The sequence below is a fragment of the Micropterus dolomieu genome, linkage group LG18 (genome assembly GCF_021292245.1).
Source record: "Micropterus dolomieu isolate WLL.071019.BEF.003 ecotype Adirondacks linkage group LG18, ASM2129224v1, whole genome shotgun sequence".
Taxonomy (NCBI): Eukaryota; Metazoa; Chordata; class Actinopteri; order Centrarchiformes; family Centrarchidae; genus Micropterus; species Micropterus dolomieu.
In genome coordinates, this window is record NC_060167.1 from 38,022,675 (window position 1) to 38,048,416 (window position 25,742).

Genomic DNA, 25,742 nt, shown 5'->3' on the forward strand with positions numbered 1-25,742 from the left:
CCATGGTTCTGCTCGAGGTTTCTGCCTCTTAAAAGGAAGTTTTTCCTTGCCTCTGTTGCCTAGTGCTTGCTCTTGGTGGGAACTGTTGGGCTTCTGTAAATAGCATCATAGAGTACGGTCTAGACCTGCTCTTTTATGAAAAGCGCTGTGAGATAACTGTTGTTGTGATTTGGTGCTATATAAATAAAATTGAATTGAATTGAATTAAGTTGATCGTGTTATCAGTGTTTTTTATTCAAATGATTTTATTTATACATAGGTCTACACAATGTTGGGCAAGCTACTTGGAAAATGTAGGGAGTTAAGCTACTAGCTACTCTAATTAAATGAAGCTTCACTTCACGGAAGCTACCCCCCAGTGAAATGTAGCAAGCTAAGCTACAGCAACGTGGCAAAAGTAAGCTACTTTTTTAAAGAGGTGCTCATTTTCGGGTTCAAAATCCTATTTAGGGGTTGTACCAGAACAGGTTTACATGGTTTAATTAAACCATGTTTTTGTCATACTGCACATTGCTGCAGCTCCTCTTTTCACCCTGTGTGTTGAAGGCTTCATTTTAGCTATGGAGTGATACATCTTGTCTCTAAATAATCTTTGTTGGGAGATGCACATGTGCAGTTCTCAATCGCGCGTGTCTTTATTCCCCTGCAGCAAAGTCGCAGACTTCAGCCCAAGGATCGGTACGTGATGTCACCGTCACAGGAAGCGCTTCTGCCGGCTGCCCATACAGGTCCGTTTGTGGCGTTGGTGTCTCTTACTGATCTTTCAGAAATGATTGGGAAAATGTAGCGTGTGTGGAAGCTACCGCGCTACTCAGACAATAAAAGAGCTTCGTTACTGAAAAGCTATTTGATTCAGAAAATAGCGATGCTACCACCAAGCTACTGAGAAATGTAGTTAAACTAGTAACGGCGCTACTTGTAGCGACGCTACTGCCCAACACTGCGCCTACATACATATAATTACGGAGGTACGGACCTTGGTGACCTCATACGACCATGCTTGTAACCACTCTGTGTTGAAGGAAAGTGTGTAAGTGCGTGCCTACACACAGTCGTGTCATGCGCGCAGTGTTGGTCAAGTTACTTCCAAAATGTAAAACAATATAAATATTATTAGTTACTGTCACTTGAGAGTAATTAGTTATATTACAATATTACTGTCTCTGAATTGTGATGCTTTACACTACTTTTGAGTTACTTTGAGTTCCTTTCACTGCTGTTTAATGGACACATTATTCTGATAGTAAGATGTGCTGCATAGGTGGGTTGTAGTGATGTGCAGAGTTATATCCGTGGATCGTGTGGGTCTTTGTCATAAAAATGAACCTTCTGTGTAATAGCGGGGGGTGAAATAGGATGAATCGTCACGCTGTGCACATTTACGCACGAGGTACAGCAGCATAACGTCATTGATTATTTCAATCTCCCGACACTCCGACAACAGGATCGGTCAGGATGAACTGACAGCACTCTCTCTGATTATGAAAATAATTTCTTAAAGCACAAACACGCAGCCTATAGATATCTATTTACGCATGATCCATCAGGGGAGCTACCGCCTTGTTAAGAGGAGCCGAGCTCCCCTGTACTTTGCACCCTGCCTACAATCGGATTCCCGCAACAGGAAATAACGTTACTCTTTTACTCATTAATTTGTTTTTCTGGTGCCGAAATATTTCTTGATGTTGTTGAATTATAAGAAAACATCACTTAATTTCGGGTTAAAATGAGTTGTAAGGTGTGTTACTGAGATTGTAAAGTGTATAATATTGCCAATTATCAGTAATGCGTTATATAACTGTGTTACAGCAAAAAGCAGTACATTACTGTAATTGCGTTACTTTTGTAACACATTACTCCCAACACTGCATGCGCACTTTCTATGCTGCAGCACCCCTACGCCAAAATGTTTTCCCGCGCGCCTACCTGTGTATCACCGGTATTATGTCAAAGTGTTGATTTAGCCTGCAAGAAAGGATGTAAAGGTAAAAAGCAATTGAGGAGTGATTTGTTTACTCCTACAGTGATGTAGGCAAGGCAGCCAGCTAACGCTACATTGTTTTACCGATACTCAGGTTAACAGCTTCTCCACCTCCCATTCGCTGTAACTAACATAATATACAACCCAGAGGAAGAGCCATGCACTAACACTACAGTAAAGTTACTTACTGTGGTCTAACTGTTATAAAGTTATAATACTCGTTATAATATTGAGTCCAGCTCAATAACTGTTTCATTATCATTCAATACATGTAGCTGTGCTTACATCGCTGAGCCTCCGGTGAAAGATACACAGATAGTAATGTTAGTTACTTCAAAGCAGCAGGCGAGCTAACGATGTAGCACGTCGGCTAAATCTAAATATAACGTCATCATGTAACGAGCATGAATTAGTTCAACCTCAAGCTCATAAAAATATTTCTGTAATTTTGCAGTGGGGGTTTACCTGAGTTTCAAGCATGTTGTGTGAAGCTGTCTCCGTGTCTGTCTATAGCCGCTGTCACACTGAGTTATTTTCGGGAAGTATTGTGCCAATATGTATTAAAGGTACGGTGTGTTGATCTGCCTCTGAGCAGGGAACGTTGAAGTAACAGAGCCTGAATGTCTGTGTGAAAAACCACAGCTGGTATGCCGGTGTTTCTGCTATTACTGCAGGATCTCTGTATGAAAGCGGTTGCGTTTCAGATTATGCTCACTCATGAGTTCAAGTGAGCGCACGTACAAGCACACACCTAGTTGCTATCTTAGAACCGCACCGTTAGTCGGCGCTGAAAACTCCATAATGCCCTTTTAATTATTCAGTAAAACCATATGGACATATAACATGAAAAATGTATGTCAGGAGTGTGTAACATTGTCACTATTTTTGCATCACAGTCCATTATAAACCACATAATAGATGAAGTTTATACAAACATAGACAAGGGAAAAACATTAATTCTCTCTGTGATTATGGACCCTTGCCAAAATTATGGTTCTTTGATAGAGGCAAAAAATAAAAGTAAATAAATACTTTGATAGTGGTGCTGAAATAGATCTCAGTCATGACAGCAACAGTCACATAATCACTTCCTCTTTGTGGTTTTGCCTGCAAAATAAAAGCACGAGAAGCTTGTTTGCTGTAATGCTTTATTTGGAGTTGAATTGAGAACTTTCACGTTGATAAATTCTGAACGACATTAAAAAGCGTTTATAGACTGCTTGACACGGCGGCGCAACATGGCAACGTCCATAGAAGGGGGACCCGCGGTTATGTAGATAGAAATGACTCATTCTAAGGTAATATAAACATGACGGTTTTTTATGTAAGGTCTTTATACACCACTGAAAACAAAGTTATGGATCTTATATTGCATTTCTGTCAATAGATCCTCGGAAATATTACACACTGGACCTTTAAGAAGTGTGTGTGTGTGAGTGGCAGTGTGTTAATAAAATACTGTTTGTAACGTGCTCCTACGGTGTCTATACTGAGGTTACAAGAAGCTAGAGGCTTCTGCTACACTGGTGCCCAATCTACCTCAGTATAACCAGCAGGAGGATAGCGGAACCACAACAGCAGCAGCGGCCAGTGGCTTTGTTGGCACAAATGCTGGGGGAGATTGCAGCAATGCACCAGAAGCAAGCGGCAGCTACCAGGCAGCTGTGGGAGCTGATGCAAAGGCCAGGTGGAGAGGCAGACTTGGCTGCTGGGGTAATTTCTGGCCCGGGGGGAGGCCGGTGCTCCACCTTCCCCAACTCCAGCGCTCTCCAGCGTCACCTTGCACAGGATGATGGCGGCAGTCCTTCCTGGACATGTTCGAGGCGATGGCGGAGGCATGTGGCTGGCCGGTGGCGGAGTGGGCTGTGCCCCTACTTCCTCTGCTGGCTGGGGAAGCTCAGGTGGCGGCACTCCTACCAGCCGCTGGTCAAGACATCGAAAAGGCTGTGCTGGACCGGATGGGCTATTCCGGGGAGGAGCACCTCCGGCGGTTTCGGACCAACAAGCTGGCCCCTGCTGACCATCACTTTGTGTTTGCCTAGCAGCTGAAGGATGCGGCAACCAGATGGCTGCTGAGGGGCAAATGCTGGAGCTAGTTGTGCTGTTCGTGGAGGGGCTCCCGACCGGGACGTCGGAGTGGGTGTGATGCCATCGCCCGGCAGACCTAGCAGTTGGCAATGTCCTCGCTGAGGATTACCTCGCAGTCCACCCTAGGGGCCAACAAGCAGAGAGCCGACCACCTGCTCATGACTCACAGGGGGCCTCTCAGATGTCAGGGGTGGAGTGTTGGAGGTGCGGGCGACCCGGACACTACTGGCACAAGTGCCCACTCATGGAGGTCGGCCAGGTGATATGGGTTGCAGGCCCTCCGACACCCTCCCCTGGTCCAGGAGGGACATACAGCGTTCTGGTAAGGATCCAAGGGGGTGTATACCAGGCAATGCTGGATTCGGGCTGCACGCAGTCCCTAATGTCTGTTGGTGTGCCCTGATGCAGTACAGTCATATCCACATTTCGTGTTACTGAGGGACAGGTTGCATAGAGTGAATTGTGACGCTCAGACAGATGGAGATATTATGCAGTTGTTGGTACCCAAGAGCCGGTGTGAAATGTTTTTCCAGGCAGCTCACTATAACCCGATGGCTGGTCATATGGGGTTTGTCAAAACACTAGACCAGATAATGGCCCGATTCTATTGGCCCAGCATTCGGGAAGACGTGCGCTTCTGGTGTCCGTCTTGCCCTGATTTGTGTGCTAGTTAATCCACCGAGTGCCTTTGCACCCATTACCACTCATAGAGGTTCCGTTCTAACAAATTTGTATGGACCTCATCGGGCAATTTCACTGAAGCGCACGGGGATATCGCTTTAAATTGGTCTTAATTGATTATGCAACACGATATCCCAAGGCAGTGCCCATGTGCTCCATCCCAGCAAAGAGTGTGGTGCAGGCATTGTTTCAGGTCATCTCCCGAGTTGGGATCCCAAAAGTGAGGTTCAACACATCCTGGAACTTAGAGCAAAACACCACACATTAGGGCAGTTGTCACGGGAGAATTAGCTCAGGGCCCATGAGCATCAGCAGCGCCCCTACAACAGAGGAACTCAGTTAAGACAATTTGCACCGGGAGATTAAGTGCTTCTTCCACCTCCAAATTACTCGGCAGGTGACAAGTACACTTTGTGGTTACATGGCAAGTGGGCGACGTGGATTATGAGGTTGTGCGTTCTTATAGAAGAGGAGCCACACCAGAGAGGAGCCACACTATGACTATGATTAAGGAAAGGGATGAGTTGGGGCCTTAGGTTCCAAAGTTGATCAATTCAACCTCACTCCTTTGTGACGACCATCTCACACCGTCCCAGAGAGCAGAGGTTGCCAGGCTGCAGCAGCGTTTTGCTGATGTGTTCTCCCCCCTGCCACGAACCTCATCAAGCACCACACAGAAACCCACACCGGTGTAACGGTGCTACGCGGCCCTATCGGTTACCTGAACACAAGAGAAAAATAGTTCAGGAGGAATTAAAGGCTATGTTGGAGATGGGGGTAATAGAAGAGCCCAACAGTGCCTGGTGTAGCCCCACCGTTCTTGTGGTCAAGAAGGATGGGAGCATCCGGTTCTGTGTTGACTATGACTAAGGTGAACGATGTTTCACAGTCTGATGCCTATCCGATGCCCCGGGTCGACGAGTTCTTGGATCAGTTCACAAAACTGGATTTGACCAGGTTACTGGCAGATTCTCTTGTCACCAGAGGAGGAGAGGAGAAAAAGGCCTTCTTCGGTTTGTACCAATTTGTCACACTTCCGTTCAGGTTGTTCGGGGCCCAAGCCATTTTCCAGCGCCTCATGAGTCGGGTGCTGAGTCCCCACGCTGTATATGCCGCCACCTACTTGGATGATGTCATCATCCATAGTGACAGCATGTGCAGCGGGTGGCCGCAGTGCTCGAGTTATTACGGCAGGCAGGGCACACCGGCAGCAAATTGTCACAGCTGCTGTTCATCGACTAATTATGCTCTCCCTCTAAATGCAGTAGTATGCTGGACCTCAGATGGCTGCTGTCTGCCACGACACAAGGTGAGCTAGAGAAGCTATGAGCAGGGTACTGAGTTTATTGTTTGCAGGACTGTGTTAAGGACTGCCCAGAAGACCAGTGAGAGGTAGCCGGGAAGCCTGTGGCCGGTCTGTCTGGACACAGATGGGTAATCAGAGCAGACGTAGATAAGAAACAGGGTCAGGAGACAGAGACACAACACAGAGACAGAACCAAACCGGAAATAGGACTGACACTAAACACGGAAGAGACGCAAAACAAAACACAAACCAGTACATGACCACATATAGAAATTACAGAACCCAAACCAGAAAACCAAAATCACACCACAACAGGCCAAAGCAAGACTAAAACAGGAAGAATACAGAACACAAAACCAAAACCCAACATTATGTCAAGTGAAGTATTCAAAGTCCAGATGGTATCTGCTGTCGCAGGTCCAACTGGATCATTTTATACACATTTCAGTGCAATTAATCCTGACATATTTGGGAGACTTCAGGAGGTTTCAACAACTATTTGTCACACACCATGTGTATGTGTTTTAATTCATGCATTATGGCTCAACATAATGATATTATAATTTTAATCAAAATAAAGAATTATTACCAAATGACTGAAAAATGAAAAAGAAAATGAGTTTCCACACCTTGGTTGGCGTCAAAAATGTTGACGTTCTTGGTGAACTTGGAGCTCTGGTGTCCTCCTCCCTGCCGCAGTCCTCCGAGCAGACACAACCTCCCAGTCGTGTCCCATATCACACCCCCATACGAACGTTTACAAGGCATCATGGGTAGAGTAGTCCAAGAACGCGTCTCTGCGTCATATACCTCAAAGGCCTTCACCGGTCGCTTACACTGACGGCCGCCTAAAAGATTGTATAAAAAGAATATTAATAATTGTAACTTTATAGATGCCCAGAGCGCATATTGAAATTGCGAGAAACAAAGTGAACTAGTCTGTTTTTACCTGCCACGTAGAGTTTGTTGGCCAGCAGATGTATATTGGCATCGTAGCGTGGGGTTGGCATGGGAGGAAGCAGAGCCCAAACGTCCTTTCGAAGGTCGTACTGCTGCAGGATGCTTCGAGGGAGCAGATCAGCACCCATTCCCCCCACAGCCAGAGCCCGGCCGTCTACACACACACAAAGAGCCAGAGGTTCCATCTGAGTTTTTTTGTGTATTTATATTGTATCTGATGAGCAATGGAGGCCACCATTTTCATGAAATGCAAGAGTTTATGGATATTAGTTCATTCTGTACAACCTTTCCAGAAAATCGGTCGTACCATGATCAACTTGTCATCCCAGCTGATGGAAACACCTCACTACACTTTATTTTATAGAGGGCAAAAAATCTGCAAAGATAGAGTTTGTCACGAGGCAGGAGACTGACAGACACAGGAAGCAGCAGCTGAATAAAAATACAAGTCCACGTCTGGCACTTTGGCACAACACCTCTAGCATAAGAATGGACGTGGGTGAGAGTGTCAACATGAGGGAAAAAACAGCCCAGAAACAGAGCTGAATTTTTATTATGTTTCTCTTTGTTCAAGTTGTTTTATATAAAGCCATTTTCTTCAAATTCTAACATTGATACAACTATGTTATGTAAATAACAAAAAATGTCCTAAATACTTTATATTAACTTTGGTGAATAGAAAAGCTCATTACCTGAAGTATAGCATCTAATTTGTGGAAAATAATGATTCTACAAATGTCAATAAAAATGGCATCTTTTAGTCAATCTGACTATCCATTTAAGAATACAGTATTTGTTCTAATTTGGCCCTATCGATCATTTTGTCAGACGACTGGTCTGTTTTTCAGCTGCTGTGGATGACTTTGGGGATGAAAGTGCAACCACAGGCTGAGAGGTGCAGATTGGTCAGGGAGATGGAGAGGGCAGCAAGATGAAGCCCGAGTCTGCGTGTACACAGTATCAATCTGTGTTCCAACAGACACTGACAAATGCACCGCTGCAGCAAACACAAACTCTGGACCCATTCCCTTAAGGTGTCACAGCCCAAAAACTGCTCCACTGACATTAAATAGGATAACTTGACTAAAACGCCTTGGTTAAAATGAAAGTGTATTGAACTGTTGGAGAGTTGTTCATGCAGCACATTCAACGTATTTGAAGTTCAATACTGAGTACAGTTACTCATCTTCTCTACACTTCCACAGATACTTAAAAATAAAAAAATACAGTCCCCTCCAAAAGTATTGAAACGGTAAGGCCAATTCCTTTGTTTTTGTTGTTCACTGAAGACATTTGGGTTTAAGATCAAAAGATGAGTCTGAGACAAGAGTTCAGAATTTCAGCTCTCATTTCGTGGTATTCACATCTAGATGTGTTGAACAACTCAGGACAAACCACCCTTTGTTTGAACCCACCCATTTTTCAAGTGAGCAAAACTATTGGAACATGTGACTGACAGATGTTTCTTGTTGCCTTTTAGGTTGATTGTCCAAACATTAAATAGCTCTGCATGACTAGTCTAAGTTTTCATCCTTGGTTCAAACCTATAAAGACTGCATTTCCTGTTAAAGTGGATAAACCAACATGAAGACCAGAGAGCTGTCTATGGGAGAAAAGCAAGCCACTGTCAAGCTGAGAAAAGAAGGAAAATCGACCAGAGCCATTGGACAAACATTGGGCATAGCAAGCACAACAATATGGAACGTCCTGAAAAAGAAAGAAGCTACTGGTGTACTGAGCAACAGACGTCCAACAGGTCGGCCAAGGAAAACAACAGTAGTTGATGACAGAAATATGTAAATGCTCTGTATAGCGCCTTTCTAGTCTTTTCGACCACTCAAAGCGCTTTTACATCTGCATTCACCAGTCATACACATTCATACACTGAGCCAAAGTGCTCAAACAGAAACTAACATTCACACTCATTCATCGGGGTTCAGTATCTTGCCCAAGGACACTTCGACACGCAACCAGGAGGAGACAGGGATTGAACTACTGACCTTCTGATTAACAGCCAACCCACTCTACCTCCTGAGCCACAGCCGCCCCAAAAAATATGGTGAAAGCTGTGAAGAAACCCCCAAAACATCAGTAAGTGACATCAGCAACGACCTCCACAGTGCAGGGTGAAGGTATCACAATCCACTGTTGGATGAAGACTCAGAGAGCAGAAATATAGAGGCCACACCACAAGATGCAAACCACTCATCAGCAGGAAGAATCGGAAGGCCAGATTGAAATGTGCAAAGAAGTACAGAGATGAGCCGCAAAAGTTCTGGAACACAATCTAATGGGCTGATCAGAGCGAAGGAATGGAAAGGCCATAGTGTGGAGAAAGAAAGTAACTGCTTATGATCATAAGAATACAAGCTCATCTGTGAAGCATGGTGGAGGTAATGTCATGGCGTGGGCATGCATGGCTGCTTCTGGAACTGTCCTGCTGCATGATAAACTTCCTCCCCATTAGTTTCAATGCATTTCTCTGTAAATTGGCAGACAAAATGTTTCTGTCCACTTCTGAATTCATTCTGCTGCTACCATCATCAGTTCCATCATCAATAAATATTAATGAGCCTGTTCCAGAAGCAGCCATGACATTACCTCCACCATGCTTCACAGATGAGCTTGTATTCTTATGATCATAAGCAGTTCCTTTCTTTCTCCACACTTTGGCCTTTCCATCCCTTCGCTCTCATCAAGGGCCAAATGTTTTTCAAGCCGTTACATGACGGGCCAGAGCAGGGTTCGAGTTATGTTATGAGCTTCATGGGGGTCTCTAATATAGCCTACTAACTAACATTACCAGCGGAGACAAATAAATAAATAAATAAATAAATAGGGCTCAATTTAGGGTTGTGACGACACACTTGTAGCATGAGAACAAGACAAAAAGATATATTAATAGTATTATGAATAAATATTGAATGCTGAAATATATCAGAGGGGGGGTCTGGGGGTCCTCCCCCAGAGATCATTCAACACTTACTTTCCTCCTTTCTGGAGACATTTTCTGCACCAATTTATTGTGGAAATGTCTTTATTTATATGAAGGGAAACAAAATTAAGGTGGCTGGTGACAATTCAAAAGATCTAAAATATAACAGAATATAATGCAGTAATCAGCAGCTTGTTGGTTTAACTTAAGTTACTTTATTGGACAACGCACATTTGTTTCTTCTATATTTCAGTTGCATTACATGTTTTGTTATTGTGCATTGTTTCATTTGCTATTTAACATTTCTTGTTGCTGTTTTCCAAAACATTTTTAACAAAGCTTTCAAAAAGAGATGGAGACGTTCTGATTCTGACCTGTCCCCAGCGTCCTCAGTGTAAATGACACCTATCTGTCAATAATGTCCCACCCCATCCAGGCTGTGATTGGTCGGTTCACCAAAACTGACACTGACAAGCTACTTTCGGCACACGGCTGCTTGAAAGGCACCCGAGCTTCTCTTCTCCCTGCTCTCTCTCTGGCCGAGAGAGATTAGCAGGCAGGTGAGAACGGGAACAGGTGAGCGTCACGTAGCGCCCATAAACCTGATATGGAGGGGGCAGAGGAGAGGACCGGCAACTTGGGAGAAGCGCCATAACGCAAGAAAAAGTCCCGGTATGCCAAAGAGTAAAATGTCGAGGTGTTGGTTCTGCGTACCGGCGTGTACTGACCCACTTCCAGCACTGAATACAACTGAATTTATGATTGCGGGTCTCAAGCTGTTCCATCAAAACTATACTGCACACCATAGTGGCTGATGGCGGAGAAGTACAGCCATCCTGTCAGTCATGCGATACACAGCGTAGTTCATTAGGAAAACATGTTAATTTAAGTCTGTTTATCTTTTTAATGTAGCCTAAAAAATAGTACTAATGACAATGAAAAATACATTATTTGTGATTCAACATAATGGTTGTTGATAAATGAATTAGTGACCCCCACAGATGCATGATTTTACTGCTTCCATGGGAGCTCAGACTCTGAGCAGACTTATTTACATTTATTCCCATTTCCCTGAGGAAATTAAGGGGAGTCCAATCACATGTTTACTGAGGTGTGTCAAGCAAGCCAGAGACTCATTCGAATGTCCTTCAGAACTTTTCAAAGTAAAAGCTCTTAATAAACTCAAGATCAAGCATTGCTGCAAAAAACATTCTCACACTTTTATTTTGTAGGCACAATCACTTAAGAGGAAGTGATTATGAGAGTAATTGTTGCTGTCGTGACTGAGGTCTATTCCAACAACATCCATCCATTTCTGCTATCAAAGCAATCTGGCCATGGGCCAGATATTATTGCTGGTGGACCTGTTCTGGCCCGCAGGCCGCCTATTGCCAACCACTGCCGTACGCTAAGCGGAAAAAGGGAGCCGAGGACTAGTGAGTGTTAAAACCACTGTCCAGGATGAAACAACAAAGATCCAGGAGTATATCAGGAAGATGGCCCCCGAAGATGAAGGGCTTAGTGAATACCTCAGGCAGCAGAAACCCGAGGGTGAGGACAAGGAAGATGAAGAACCTTCATGGAGGGACAAGCTGCTGCACGGCATGTACCACAGACAAACGAAAGAAGTGGCTGATATCAAGAAATCCTACCAGTGGCTGGAAAAGGCTGGACTGAAGGACAGCACAGAAGCACTAATCATGCAGGCAGGAAGTGCGTACATGGAACGCCATAACCAGGTAGCTGCCATAGTGTACAAGAACATCTGCCATGAGTATGGGCTGGAAGTCCCAAGGTCAAAATGGAAGACACCTCCTAAGGTAGTTGAGAATGACCGAGCTAATGTCCTGTGGGACTTCAAGATCCAGACTGACAAACTGGTGACGGCTAACCAACCAGACATCGTGTTGATCAACAAACAGCAGAAGAAGGCTGCAGTGATAGATGTGGCAATCCCAAGCGACAGCAACATCAAGAAGAAGGAACACGAGAAGCTTTAGAAATACTAAGGGCTGAAAGAGGAGCTAGAAAAGATGTGGAAAGTAAGAGCAACAGTGGTGCCAGTGGAAATCGGAGCACTGGGGGCTGTGACCCCCAAACTGAGAGAGTGGCTACAGCAGATTCCAGGTAAAACATCAGAGGTCTCTGTCCAGAAGAGTGCAGTCCTAGGAACAGCTAAGATACTGCACAGAACCCGCAAACTCCCAGGCATCTGGTAGAGGACCTGAGCTTGAGGATGACACATACAAGAGGTGAGTTTTTTTATATATATATATATATATATAAGCCCTTGTCTTTCATCTATGCCTAGGTTTCAGCCTTGTTCCTTTTGTTTCCCACCCAGTCTGTTGGATCCCTGCCTTTCTGACTTGATTATTGCATGTGTCATTCTGGATTATTGGCCTTGACTTTTGGACTTCTCTCATGTTTTTGACGCTTGTTTGCCAGCTTCACCATTGGTGTAAGTTTGCTAATTTGGTGCTTGAGCATCATTAAGCTGATGTATTGTACTGTTCAACGTTGCAGCCGTTATTCTCTGACAGCCTGTAACCTACACTGTACATTTACTGTTGAACTTCCCTGCTCACCTCTTCCTCTGCTCCGCTGCATTCACCTGCCGCTCACTCACTCACGCTCACCCACTCACTCTCCTGCTCACAAAAGGCTCATTGGCCTCTGCTAGTGGGATAAAGCTACAGGACCAGTGAACTCCTCTGCCCCTGTTTGGGAGGATTTGGGGTTTAGTCCTGATGATGAAGGTGAGCCTACCAACAGGACGAAGCTGTGTAACATCATCTCAGTTCAGCCCACTGATGCTGCTCTCCACGGCAAGCGTCATCAGGTCCTCCGGCAAGAATCTATAGATTATACTATGGGCCATCAGTATTTAAACCCAGCAAGAACTGTCTGAGCAGGCTCAGTGCGTATTAGATAGCACTGTAGGCGAGACGATGGCATACATGCCACAGTGACTTCTATCACAGCAGCTCAGCTTTTACACACAAACACTGTCATATTCCATATATACCTACTTCAGGAAGGTGTGAAAAAAAAGGTACCGCTCATGCCTTATACATACTTATACTTAATATACTAAATATTGTATCATAACTTACTAGCCGCATATTGATGTTCAAAATGACATAAAATGCAAAGAACTTCAAGCTCAATGCAAAGTCAGTAAACCTGTGAGAGGACCCTACAGATATCCAGTATTATGGTAATATCATACAGCCTGCGAGCTAATGTTATGGATCTTTGTGTTTCCTTCCCACAGACTGCTTTCTTTTTGCATGCACGGTTTGCTGCACTCATAAAATAGGCAGAATCAAAAACACATTTCATGTTTAGGCTTGATATTTGGAACTGGTTGAATAAGTTAATGAAAGAAGGTACTACAAAACTTTCTTATTTTAAGCGATTGAGCGAAATGTTTCTGCTGTGATTTAACACAGCTTATTATTTTTAATTAGCTACACGTTTTGGGTCTCATTATTGACACTGTACCATAATGTGCAATATAAACCCAGCACTAACACTCAAGTGTTCCTGCTTAATATGATGCAGTCCATACCTTTGACAGTGATGGATATACCCATCAAGGCCTCCCGCAGAGCGCTCCTCTTCCTCCACCTCCCTTCCTCTGTGTTGTACATCTCCACCACCTTCAGGGGGTTCTGGTCCTCTCCCACTCCTCCCACCACCAGGATTTGTTTTCCCAGGACAGCAACAGCTGCCCCAGCGCGAGGGGTGGGCATGGGGGGCAAGCTTATCCACCGGTCCCCCTGCAAACAAAGACAAGCAGCTGGATTCAGGCAGAGCCACAAACCATGAGGGATTTTTCAGTTCATCTTTCCTGTCTCAGAGATGTTTCACTGAGGCAAAAGGTGATACTAACAACTTTTCAAACATCAGTATGACAGGCAACTTTCCTGCTGCAGTTTGCAGCACAGCCACCAAAGTCTTCTATGTTTTGAAGGTTGAACTTTTCCTAGGTTTTAGTTTTTCTTTTCTTAATTGGTGCACCTCCTTAATGCCGAGATTTGCTTTATATAAATGGAGCTAGTTTATTTTAATCAGGTGGTTTGTGCTAGTGTCTTCAGGAGTACAGAAATCACAATGGAAATTGACATGTACTGTACAGAGAGAACTTTGCTGCTTCTCTTTTCAGTGCTGTTAGTGCATTAGTGCGAATTTAACATTTCATGGATTAACATTTGAGCGTACATGTGAACGAGCTAGTTCAGATTTCTTTTTAGTAGCGGTAGTATTTTTTATCACTATAAAAAATATGAATTGGTTCTTAAACTTTTTTATTTTGCTTTAATATTTTTTAAGAAACAACTGTTGGTCTGATGACACTATCACAGTACTTCGTCAGTCATGTGGTGTTTCTACTGGTGAAACATCAGATACACTGTCCAAGCAGCAATTGGTTGGTACCTCGGGGGAGTAGAGGTCCAGGGCCGGGCAGGGCCTCCCTGCAGCGTCGCAGCCCCCAAGCATGTACATCTGCCCCCCCACCTCAGACAGAGTGTGGTAGACGCGCCCGCTGGGCAGTCGTGCCAGGCTCTGCCAGTGAAACTCGTGTGCTGAAGGTAGCGCCATACCATGCCAGGGGAGACTCACCGGGGCAGGGAGGGAGCAGGGAGGAGCAGGGCCAGAATCAGGAAAGTTTTGGGGGTGGATTGATCAGGGGGGAGCTGAGAAGATGGAGGTGTGGGAGAGCTGGGAGACCGAAGTCAGCGCCCCAGGGTTAGGGGGAAGTTCTTTATTGGAGAGGTGAAGCGGAGTATCAGATTGGTTAAAGACCAGGCTGAACTCTCCTCTCCTGGGGATGGTCCGCCCCCTCACGCACAGCCCTGAAGATGATACGAGGAGAAAATGGATTAGGCAGTGCAATATACAATATACAGCAGAGCAGAGCATGAAACCCCAAATACATTTTAAAGACTTCAGCAGAGCATTTTCTGTTGAAGACGTTACTACTCAGTAACACCGACAGTGAAGCAAAGATTAGGATGTTTTATGCCTCCTGCACACTAGGCTTTTCAGATCTTAACCTATTTTAAAAACGTGGGATACCTCAGACCAATTTCTAATATTTTAATCTTAAAAGCGTACACACCAGGCAGTTTAATCCAGACGCAGGACCACACTCTTGGCGTTTACACTAAACAGTTTCAGAGTGGCGGTTCTGGGGACTTGGGGTCTCACATAATCTCGCATGATCAAACATGACTTCAGACGGAAACAAACATGGTGGCAGACTGGTTGACCTTGTGTGTGCTGTGTTTTGCAGAAGAACAAAAGAAGACTGGATGAACTGGAGGCTGAGAAGAGGAAATCAGCAGGTTTATACATTTTATTGCACAAGCAGATACACAACACGCTGGTGTGGCTTCACAATAATCCTAATGCTTAGTGAACATATTGGATTGCCTTGTCATATAGTGCATGAGACAAAGTGCCATGCTTTTCATTAAAGACTTTCGCAGAATTGTTGATTAAGGTTGGGCGATTTTTACAATGAAAATTCGGGATCGACGATGTCATCGGGTTCGCGTTCGCGTTCGCGCGCACGGGGGGCAGCAGTCATCTTATGTGCATGTGTTCTCGCAGACTTCACTCAGTAAAAAAATGGTACACTGTTAACTTACGTTTCAAGTCTCGGTGGATGTTTTAGGCACGCAGCAAGTAAAGCAGCAGAGAACACACAGGGTGCAGATGTTGGTTTCGGTTGTTTGACAGGCTGCGTCATGAATAAGCCGGCGTTTGGCTCACCTGCTGCTGTGATAACGGATCGCAGGTGGAAACCTGAGCTGTGTGAGTGTGTCAGAGTGCGGGGAGGCAGGTGCAAAGAAATGTAAATGCTCAATATTTGTATAGCGTCTTTTTGACCCATTTCTGCATTCAACAGTCACACACATTCATACACTGAGTGCTCAAACAGAAACTAACATTCACACACCGGTGGAACAGCCACCAGAGGACAAGGAAACTTCGACATGCCAGGGGGAGCCGGGATTGAACCGCCGACCTTCCGATTAACAGCCAACCCGCTCTACCTCCTGAGCCACAGCCGCCAGGAGAACGTGCTTAAAAACAATAATAAGAATGTTGGTGGTCATTAAAAGTTGCTTTCACACAGTGGTTTAATGTGAAAATTTGAGATTTCTTTTGCTGGGGGGGTGGGTTACAATCCCGATGCTGGCTCAGCGATGGCATCGCCTAACGGTGATCACTGACTACAAGTAAATTTAACCACCTTTCCACACTTTCCCTGTGGAACTGAATCTTCCATGCTCTGCTCAGATGAGAAGCAGCTGGAGTCTCTCATGTTTAAGTTTCCTTCCTTGTCGTTGTCATGTCGGTCGCAGCTGTGTTTTTTTCCTGTGTCATCCCTCAGGAGCTTTCTACTTCCTGCCTGTAACCCACATCTTCTGCCCACGTACGGTTTCCGGCAAGGAAGGGTAGAGGAGGTCTGTGATCAACACGGGAGGGAAGATCCTGAATAAACCCATGATGCACTGCAAACCCTGTTTCACAACATGTGTCATACAGGGAGGAATCCCACCAGTCATTTCTGCCAAAGTCAGGTGTGTTTCATCACAGAGTACGGTCTACAGTGTAGGTTACATGAAAAGCGCTCAGAGTTAACTGTTGTTGTGATTTGGTGCTATATAAATAAAATTGAATTGAATTGAATTGTTTGAGATCACAGAGAGGAGATTTAAGTGAACAGTGTCTCAGCAGTTTATCCTTGAAATCTCTTTTTAACACATACCCCTCCTCCAAATCTCTCCCCCTTCCCCTTTTCTTCCCCGCCTGTCTCCCTCTGCATTACTGCCATGCTTTGTCTACCTGCCATAGCTTTGATCATCTCACAGACAGAGGAATAAATGACAGAGGGTGAAGATAAAGAGAAGACTGTCCTTCAAAATAAAATCTTCCCCATTTTAGTGTGCATGGGTAGGTTGCCATAGCAACAGTTAGGCTTTTCCCAAGAGGCGTAGCTTTTGTTTTTTTATTTCTTGTGCACATGACTGCTTATCGCTGGGTTTCCTGTTAATAACATTTTATGAGAAAGGATGAAAAACAAATAGAAGCGGCTGCTTTACTACAGGCTGACACCGGCAGGCGTGCACTTGCTAACGAGTGAGGGTAGTTCTCTCCCGGCCCAGCTCACACAGTGCATTAATTGCAATCTGTAACCAATTTGATTCGCCACATCGTTTTTTTTTAATTAACTGCTTGAACAGCTTGAGATCAACAGTAAGCCCACCAGCATCATCTGAAGTCATTTACAATCAGCATGCCTCCATCTTGAAACTTTTAATTAGGTAGCATAGTTACTCTCCCTCAGCTCCCCCCATGCAGGGACTGTCTCTAAATGTAAAGAAATAGAAAGCTTTTCTATTAAATGAAACATAATGAAGTGCATGTTAATTTCACATCATGTCCTATCATTGAGTCAAGGGTCTTAGTAACCTTCCATTCAAATGACAATAAACATTGTTATGATAAACAGGTTGTAGTGGAGAAGGAACATCTGACCTCAGTCTGCTGACAGATCTGCTCGTGGACTTCAGACACATCAGAATGCAAATAGTGAGATTGCAAAAGCTAACCTGAAGCCAAGGTACACATCCAGCCGGTAATTTTCCAAATAAATGGTCTTAAGTTACAATCCTATAAAATTAGTTCAGTGAACCTGCTGATGGGTTTTCATTTCAAATGCTACCAACCCGCCTGACTGGATTTCATAGATCAGTCACTGTTTAACCTTGTGAAGCGTTAGCTGCAGTTAAGGAGCAACCCCACAGATTTTATATACACCAACATGTGTTTACAGGTGTTGGGGAGGACTACTGCTGTATAAAACCTTTAGTGTCTCAGAAAGAGCTGCGCAAAACCTGACCAGCGTTGGCTGGGTACTACGAGAAGAAGAGAAGAAAAGAATCTGTTGGTGTGGCGTCAGAAAGAGGTGAGCTTAACAAAAACAAACAAATAAAAAAACAACAAAAGAAAGAGGTGAGCTCACAGACTGCCAGGTGGCATTCAGGTAGCAAGAGCCACCAGAGCGACACTTAGCTGCCAGCAGTCGGAGTCATCTGAGGGAAAGCTCAGTTCTCCAGGCTTAACTGCAATAGATGCGCACAGTACGAACAAGACACGACCGATGTGCAAACTCACTGACTAAACTGCTCTATGCATGTGTTGTTCCTCGCAGGGTGAGGCCGGCTTCTTTCAGAGATTAAGAGGTGTTTGAGTTGTATTATTTACTGTTTTGAACCGAGTTACCTTGAACAGTTTTTTCTCTGTAATCTATAAATGAGCTGTTGCCGGATACTTTTTTGTTGGACTGAAAAGGAAGGGAAGTGAGCAAAGTGTTAATATCCAAAGAGCACAGAGTCTTTAGTTTGTTGTTGCTTTGTTTTGTTAATATTTGTGGCCCCATTTAGTTGAAATGTTGCTGGTAATAGATGTCCTTGATGAAAATAGACACTGATTTCTGTGTGTAGTATTTTAAGGTTTTCCTTTATGTGTCATTCTTTTGAGCTGTGATGTGTGACACTGGAGTGACACAACAACTTCTTGTCAGGTTAAACTCTGGCTGGTGTGAGTTTCCCTAGAAAGAACATGAAAATGGCGACCATAATATTTAAACTACATTATCATGAAATGTTATGTTGAATAAATAATAACTGATATCTAGAGATTATGTGTCTCAGTCTGGGCACTCGTCACATTTAAAACCTCTTTTACATCACTTGCAGCACGATAACATAACCATGATGAAACAGCAGCACAGTCTTCACTGAGGTTGTCTGAGTGGAGACACTGCTGTGACATCCACTGAGAGGACACATTTCCATCTAGATGGCAGCTTGTTGTTTTTGTTCCATGTTAGAGAATCACACCACACGTTAGCAGCCATACACACATCTAGGTCGTTACCACAGCAACCAATGCAGACGAGATGGCTGAAAAACCAAATGGAACGGCAGTCTGATCACAGTCCTGCACTACACACTGGAGGTGTAGACTCATGGGTAGGCATGGGCGTTTCCCAGGCAGAAAGGGTCTCATGAAAGATGCTCATGAGTTGCATTATGGGAAATGCAGTATTGAGTGTTTCTTTTGAGATTTTGGAGAGGTCTGTGAGTGCACTACCGGCAACAAACACTGCTGTTTGTACTTTTGTTTGAGATAAGAGGTGATCTGAGTGTTTCAGTTTGTTTTTACAGGATATTCTGCAAGTGAAGTGAAAAAAACATGCGGTGTTTGAAATGAATAATGGAAAGAACCATAATCCAGGCAGCTGCTTTAAACTCCACATTACAGCTTGAAATACAGAAGCAATCTGTAAATGCTGTATGCTTTCAAGTCTGTCTTACAGGCTGGGCTGTGATTTGAGATTTTAGAAAAATTGCCTGGTGTGCTTTTTTCTGGTCTACAACTGACCCACTTGGTGGGTACAGGCAGTTCAGCAAGGGATCATTTATTGACTTGTAACTAATTAGTCTGCAGTATTTAAATGCACATCTGTGCTTTCAGTCTGGAGCTGACCTCAGTACACCACCAAAGTTGCCAAAATGCGTATGCGAGTGTGCACACATTTGTGCACTTATCTGGCTGTCTTTGTGTGTATGTGGAAGTGTAATGGCATTATCAGACAGCTTTGCCTGGTTTTAACAATGCTGGATTCGTCCCCCAGAGCTCCAGTAGCAGTTCCAGTACTTGATAGTGACAACGTGCAGCTGATACAGATCCATTTAACTTTAGGAACCAGAAAAATCATTGCAAAGTGAAGAAGTGAAAACGCAGCAGTTCTTGTTTATCACTACAGGCTTCTGAGTAAATCATCTGTCTCTGACACAACCGAGGTTCAGCCCGTTGAAGTCCCGCAGCGAGCTTACCTGACACAATGAGAAACAGGGAGTGTATCTGCAGCAGCCCGAGGTGAAACATGCACAAAGATGAATGCATCTTGTTCACTGTATTAAGACCTGTGTTAATAAACATTTAATTAGCATCTTCTTTGCATAAAACGTGAGACCAGTTAATAAAACATGAAGGAAAAACATTCAGACCAGCTTTCTTCCTCCTTATTCATGAATTAAGGATTTATCGGGAAAAATATTTTTCCAATCCATCACTGATGCAGCCTGTGAGAGTCTTCCTTTATATAATTACTTCCCACTCTTTCCACAACATTTCTCTTTCGCTGCTCCCTCTCATGCACAAGATGCCAGATATCACATCTCTTCCTGTACGTGTCATGTCTGAATAAAGCTGTAAGGAACATTTACAAACAGGAACAAACACTTATGTTTGAATTACAAAAGCCGTCACTTTGGCAGCAATGTTACACATCCCATATCGTTTAACTGCAGCACCTTGACAACCACTCCCTAAACGTTCTACACTCAAAGATCTGGTTTCAGACTCGAAACTTGTGTGTTCTGGCTGCTTTGGAATTAACTGAAGAAAAACTGACAGTGAGAGATACAATGAAACTCAAACTTCATCTGAAGAAAATACAAAGAAAAAGAAGTTCTACCCACACAGTTTCATTGACAGGTGATGTCTGGGAAGTGCCGAGCAGAAACACTGCTGAGCTGAGCACTAAAGTAACAGAGGGACTTGTACATTACTGTTGGATGAGATTTGCAGTACAGCAGTCCTCCTTTTCTCTGCGGTGCTTCAGACCACCACAGTATACTGTGCATGACATTTACACGCTCTCTTAGCTATAATACCTCAGGGCAGAGCTCTTCTTCACCATGTGAACATGCAGCACGCTCCAGCGTGAACACATACGGCCTCTTTGGCTGACAGACCCACAGCTCAGCTCCTCTCAGCCAACTGAATCTCCACCTTGTTTCCAGCAGCAGCTGTAGACATCCTGCCGCCGGGTAGCTCCAAGATTAGATGAAGCTCCAACTGGTCTAATGGCCCGGACAGGATTAGGTGAATGTGCTACCCAAACAGAGCAGGGCAGGAAGCTAAAGTCTGAGAGTTTGTGGGCAGCAGAGGGTCGCTCAACCAAGACTCTGAGTCTGAGCTTACCTCTGGATCAATAGACCAGAGGAAGAGATGGCATCCCTCAGCCACCAGAGAGCAAATGGAGCAAATGGCTGCTCTCTCTGCTAATCTTATCTCTACTGTGCACACATAAACAGACTTTGTGCTATCTGTATTAAAGCACCGTCACCAGACGCGGCCTGTATGGTGAGAAGTAGCAACGCAGCATACTAATGCTGCCACAACCTGGAGCAGCAAAATGACCTGCTGCTGTCACCAGTTCTTCTTTTAGCTCTTTTTGCTGCTGTTGGCCACATTACTGTGAATGTTGCCATTTACATATTTTACACAAGATGGAAATGGCAAAACAGTCCATCCCAGATGTTCCTGCGTTCGTACTGGTGCTGATGAAGTGAATTAGGAGGCTGAATCTGGCAGCGCAGGGTCCAGGTCCTGTAATGAGAGAGCTGAGGCTAAATCATTTGTGGCTGGCAGTTGGCATAGGCTGTTGTGAACAGTTGGCGTTTCTCTTATCTGCTTTTAAACGGCAAACAACTCACTCTGCCCCCACCACCCTGGTTTGGCTTGACTGTCTTTTTGTGTGTCTGTTATTTGGGTGTGTATGTGCATGTGTTCAGCTGACAGATGCTGAAGAAGTGAGCACACTGCCACTGTAGCAACACAAGTGTGCTGTCATGTGAAAGAGGAGAGAATAGAGCAGCTATTTCTGTGTATTTCTGTCTCTTAAAGCATTCACATTCACATATTTGTGTTGCCTCCTATTTAACCCTTTGAATCCTAGCCAGTTACCCTTTATTTTCTAAGTCACATGCCTCCAGCTCGGCATGCATTATAATATTATTTTGGCCTGATATAAAAAGCTGATATATTTATAGGAATGTTTGAGGAACCAATCAGTTCCATGGATATAAGAAGAACTAGGGTTGGGCGATGTCTACATTGAAACATTAGGATGGACGATGGCATTGGCGGGGGTGGGTTGGGGGGTGTGACTAGCGGTCGTCTTATGTTATGTGCATGTGTTAACGGATCGCAGGTGGAAAAATATGGAAAAAAGACGAGTTCTGTGTCTTTTAGATCACTTTATAAAACGTACTGCTGATAGGGGGGTGGATACAAAGAGAGGCAGGGCAAGCCGGTGTGTTTACCTGAGGTGTAGGCCTCTTGTGTGTCTGAGTGTCTGAGTGTGGGGAGAAGAGAATTCCGAGGAAGGTGCATCATCTATCGGCCAAACCAGAACCATGTTGATTTTATGATTTAGTATTGAATTGGTTTTCTTTTTATCAATTTGGGATCATGTTTTAGCATTACAGTTCCCATCACACTTTGGGTGATGTAAAACAGGAAGCGTAATGTTGCCATGGAGTCTGGGCCCCTTTTTCTTAGACTACAGACACATCCAGGTTGTAGGCAGAAGTAAACAAGGCAGCATAACCATATCTGACTTTATCTTGACTTTACTGCACTATGAAAACTAGCAGTTCCTGTCTTGTTTGCTACACAGTGTAAACAGATATTGGGACGCTAACCTCAGAAGATTTGTTGCTGTGTGCTATGGGTTAAGAGCAGTAGTGTAGTAGTGCTTTTACATGAACAGAATTGGCTCTTCATTGTATGACTGTGTGAGGGCCCTGTGGTAATCGCTGACTTAAGGTCATCTTTAACCACCTTTAGAAAAACAATACACAAAAATACACCTACACAAAAGCATACTAGCACATAACACACCTTCTTGTTCTGATGAACAGATGCACAAACATCTTTATGAGTTTTCATCTGAGAGACTGAAGCAGCTGAAGCCATTGTGAAGGTAATCAGGAGCAGCATTGTGCATGTTGCAGGAGCCATGGAGACAGGACGGAAATAGATACAGGCGCTTCGGAAAAAGCAAAATTTGCCGTGCTGAAAAAACAAAGCTGAATGCATGGATATGACGTGCCTGCACCAAAGATTATTCTTGGTTACATAAGGACCATGTATGTTCCACTGTACTGTATTGTGTCCCTGCAGCACAGCCCCCTCCCTGGCTCAACCACTCGGATATTCAGGGCATAGTGGTTCTGCTCCCTTTCACTGACTGCTGTGTAGGAGTCAAATTAGAGTGAGCTGATCCAGCGTGGCAGCACTGTGAAGGCTTGAGAGGAGAAAAGAGGAGCGGAGGAAGAAGTGTAAGGAAAGGCAGGAAAGATGGAGGACAGGCATAAAGAGAAGGGGGAGTAACAGTGAGGAGGAGAAGTAGGCTAAGTTAATGGATGGAGGACTATACAGGGAGGAGATAATAATGAGAGGGGGCCAGCTTAATGAGGGGGGTGAAAAAAGACTGGGTAGCAAAGCTAGCGGGTTATATGGAGCACAAGCTCTATTACAGAGGGGAGTTGGGGACATCATAATCCCTGTGGTCTTATAAGTAATTACTCTGTGATAGAGAGAGGATGGTGAGACCTATCTACTGTCAGCAGAACTGGAATGAAATCCCCGTTCTTTTACTGCACCGCGCTTTTATGTGTGTGAGTGTGTGTTTGCTGTACTTCTACCCTTTTAAGATTTGAGTGGTTGAGTGAGCGCATTTGTGCATAGTGAGGGCACTTTTTTCTCAAGCTTCACTTTTATCAGAGCGTTAGCTCAGGCTTAGGACGAGTGCTTGTATGGAGGTCTGGACAGTGATTCTGTAGGCACGCTGGCTTTTATTTACCTGTTGTAGAGACACACAGTAACCACAGTCTGCTATGAACATATGCTATGAACACCAGCATGATGTGTCCCTGTAGACCACTGGCTCCAGAACTGCATGCTAAAGTGTTAGCATGCACTGTGCTGAGTAAAAGTAGGCTGCTAGGACTATCCAAACTAACTCGACTGACCTGAGGCAAATGTTTATGACTGTTGTCGTTATTAGCTATAGATATTATTAGCTGTTCTAGCCAGGCCTATTTTTAGACCTGCAGAGCAGCCAAGAATTCATAAGAAATGTGGTGGTTTTTAGCTGCACACAGTGTCCAACCAGTCACGTTAGCTCTCTGTCCAAAAACAGGAAGTCGTCCCTGCTAGAAACAAATACAAGCACATTTTACCCGTATCATCTTCACAAATCTCTCATAGAAAACTACCTCACAAGTTCAACTTCACTTTTATAAGAACCTGCGCCAGTCAGCTATTTGATGTTATTACATCTTCAACATCTCAGGAGAAGGTTCCCACCTGCTTCAAGACAGCCACCATCGTCCCTTTACCTGTTTGCTTTCAGAACCAACAGATTGACAGAGAAACTGATCAGCAAACTCAGCACTCTGGGCTTCAGTGCCACACTCTGCAACTGGATATTGGACTTCCTCACAAACAGATGTCATTTCTCAAGATTTCTGGAGCTTTGGTGGTGTGGTTGAGGTGGGTCGCGCGGTCATGGGGTTTATGTTATTTGACTAAAAACCCTACACATAACTTTAGACAAAGATCATTGAATATTACACAAATGTGCTCACTGATGAAGTAAGAACAATGTCCTGAAGTCATTCTTCACATTTGTGAGCGATCGCACTGTGCTATAAAAAATAAGATTCACAAACTAACTCTGGTCAAACAGGCTTGAAGTGAAGAGATCTGAACGGACATTTGCTCATCCTCCCAAAGTCAGGGTGAAGCCACTAACCAGCTGTAGGGGTGGGTATCTTTATGTAATCCATACTCTTACAAGCCCGGTTCTTTACTAATACCCTTACCAGTTCTTTTTCATTCAAAATATATATTTTTTTAAGATTATCATTTAAAAAAATAATAAATTGAGAACAGGATTAGAAATGATTTGTTTTATAATATCAATGTTGTTTTTAAAGCAACAGAAATATCTCTATATAAACTCAATTCAGTCAGGACAACTCTCATCAAAGAACTGATATTGCGGCATTGTAGTTATGTTTGGCGGTTTGGCTCTGTTCTGGGATCTCCCTGAACTTCCACACTCCTATGTGGAAAAGCCATAAGGCAGCGAGAGCACCTCTGTAAGTACGAACATAATACTTGCAATAAAACCTCACAAGTAAAAAGACAATACTTTATCAATACATCTGTTCAACAAGCAGAAACATGTAGAAGGTATTATTTAATCTGCTATCCACAGTCCTCATCCTCTATATTATAAAAGCACACCGCGCTAATGCTAGCTTGGCAATTAGCTAAATGTACAACGAGCTAAATTGAAAGCTATCTGTAGTCTAACTGTTCAGCTTAGTTTGCCATGTAGCTTTAAATTTGGCACATTGTTACCTGCAGTGAATCACAGCAGAGAGAGAGAGGAGCAGGAGGACTGATGCCATATTGCAATAGAGCTGTCCTCTTCTGAAACAATGAAAAACATCCGAACCTTGTCGACATGTTTGTTTGGCTCTAGCTGCCTGCACTGCGTCTCCGTGGCTCTAAACAACAAAAACTGGAAAACCTATTTTAATTAACTCCTCCGAAGCCGCAAGTCCGATCGCCACCAAACTTGGCACGGACGATCTCTGGACCGAGCCGAAGAAAGTCTGTAGAGGAAATTTTGATCCGCTAAAAAACGGCCGAATTACAGGCCAACTAATTTTAGCGCAAACGCTAAAAACAGGATGTCCTGTCACATCTTACGTTTGCAATGGCCGATCAACACCAAACTTGGGGACCTTATCTGGGACACCCTCCCGAGGGTCTTTGTAAAATTTTGCGTAAATTGGCCTCTAGGTGGTGCTATTAATCGGAAATCAAATGACACT

General features: G+C 44.1%; 1 protein-coding gene and 1 long non-coding RNA gene across 8 annotated transcripts in view; one reads left to right on the plus strand and one right to left on the minus strand.

Moving 5' to 3' along the window:
- Positions 1-25,742, minus strand: part of klhdc8a (kelch domain containing 8A) — a 55,522-nt gene that overhangs the window by 14,505 nt on the left and 15,275 nt on the right. Inside the window, exons 1-5 of one of the 6 annotated variants that reach the window (XM_046029458.1) lie at positions 20,718-21,041; positions 14,395-14,813; positions 13,526-13,736; positions 7,006-7,170; positions 6,686-6,904 (exon numbers count right to left, since the gene is read on the minus strand). In XM_046029458.1, coding sequence (XP_045885414.1) covers positions 6,686-6,904; positions 7,006-7,170; positions 13,526-13,736; positions 14,395-14,559 — 760 coding nt within the window. In that variant the 5' untranslated portion in view covers positions 14,560-14,813; positions 20,718-21,041. Of the gene's footprint in view, positions 1-6,685; positions 6,905-7,005; positions 7,171-13,525; positions 13,737-14,394; positions 14,814-15,079; positions 15,178-15,611; positions 15,625-16,219; positions 16,483-20,717; positions 21,042-25,742 lie in introns of those variants that run through there. The other 5 variants (XM_046029461.1, XM_046029456.1, XM_046029460.1 and 2 more) reach the window with 5 other exon arrangements.
- On the plus strand, positions 15,562-20,001 carry LOC123956917. Of its 2 annotated transcripts, XR_006821669.1 has the most exons (5): positions 15,562-15,817; positions 16,361-16,550; positions 17,483-17,593; positions 17,807-17,938; positions 19,805-20,001. It is a non-coding gene; the product is annotated as an uncharacterized LOC123956917 (long non-coding RNA). The 2 variants fall into 2 exon arrangements; XR_006821670.1 differs by lacking the exons at positions 15,562-15,817; positions 16,361-16,550 and adding an exon at positions 16,870-16,923.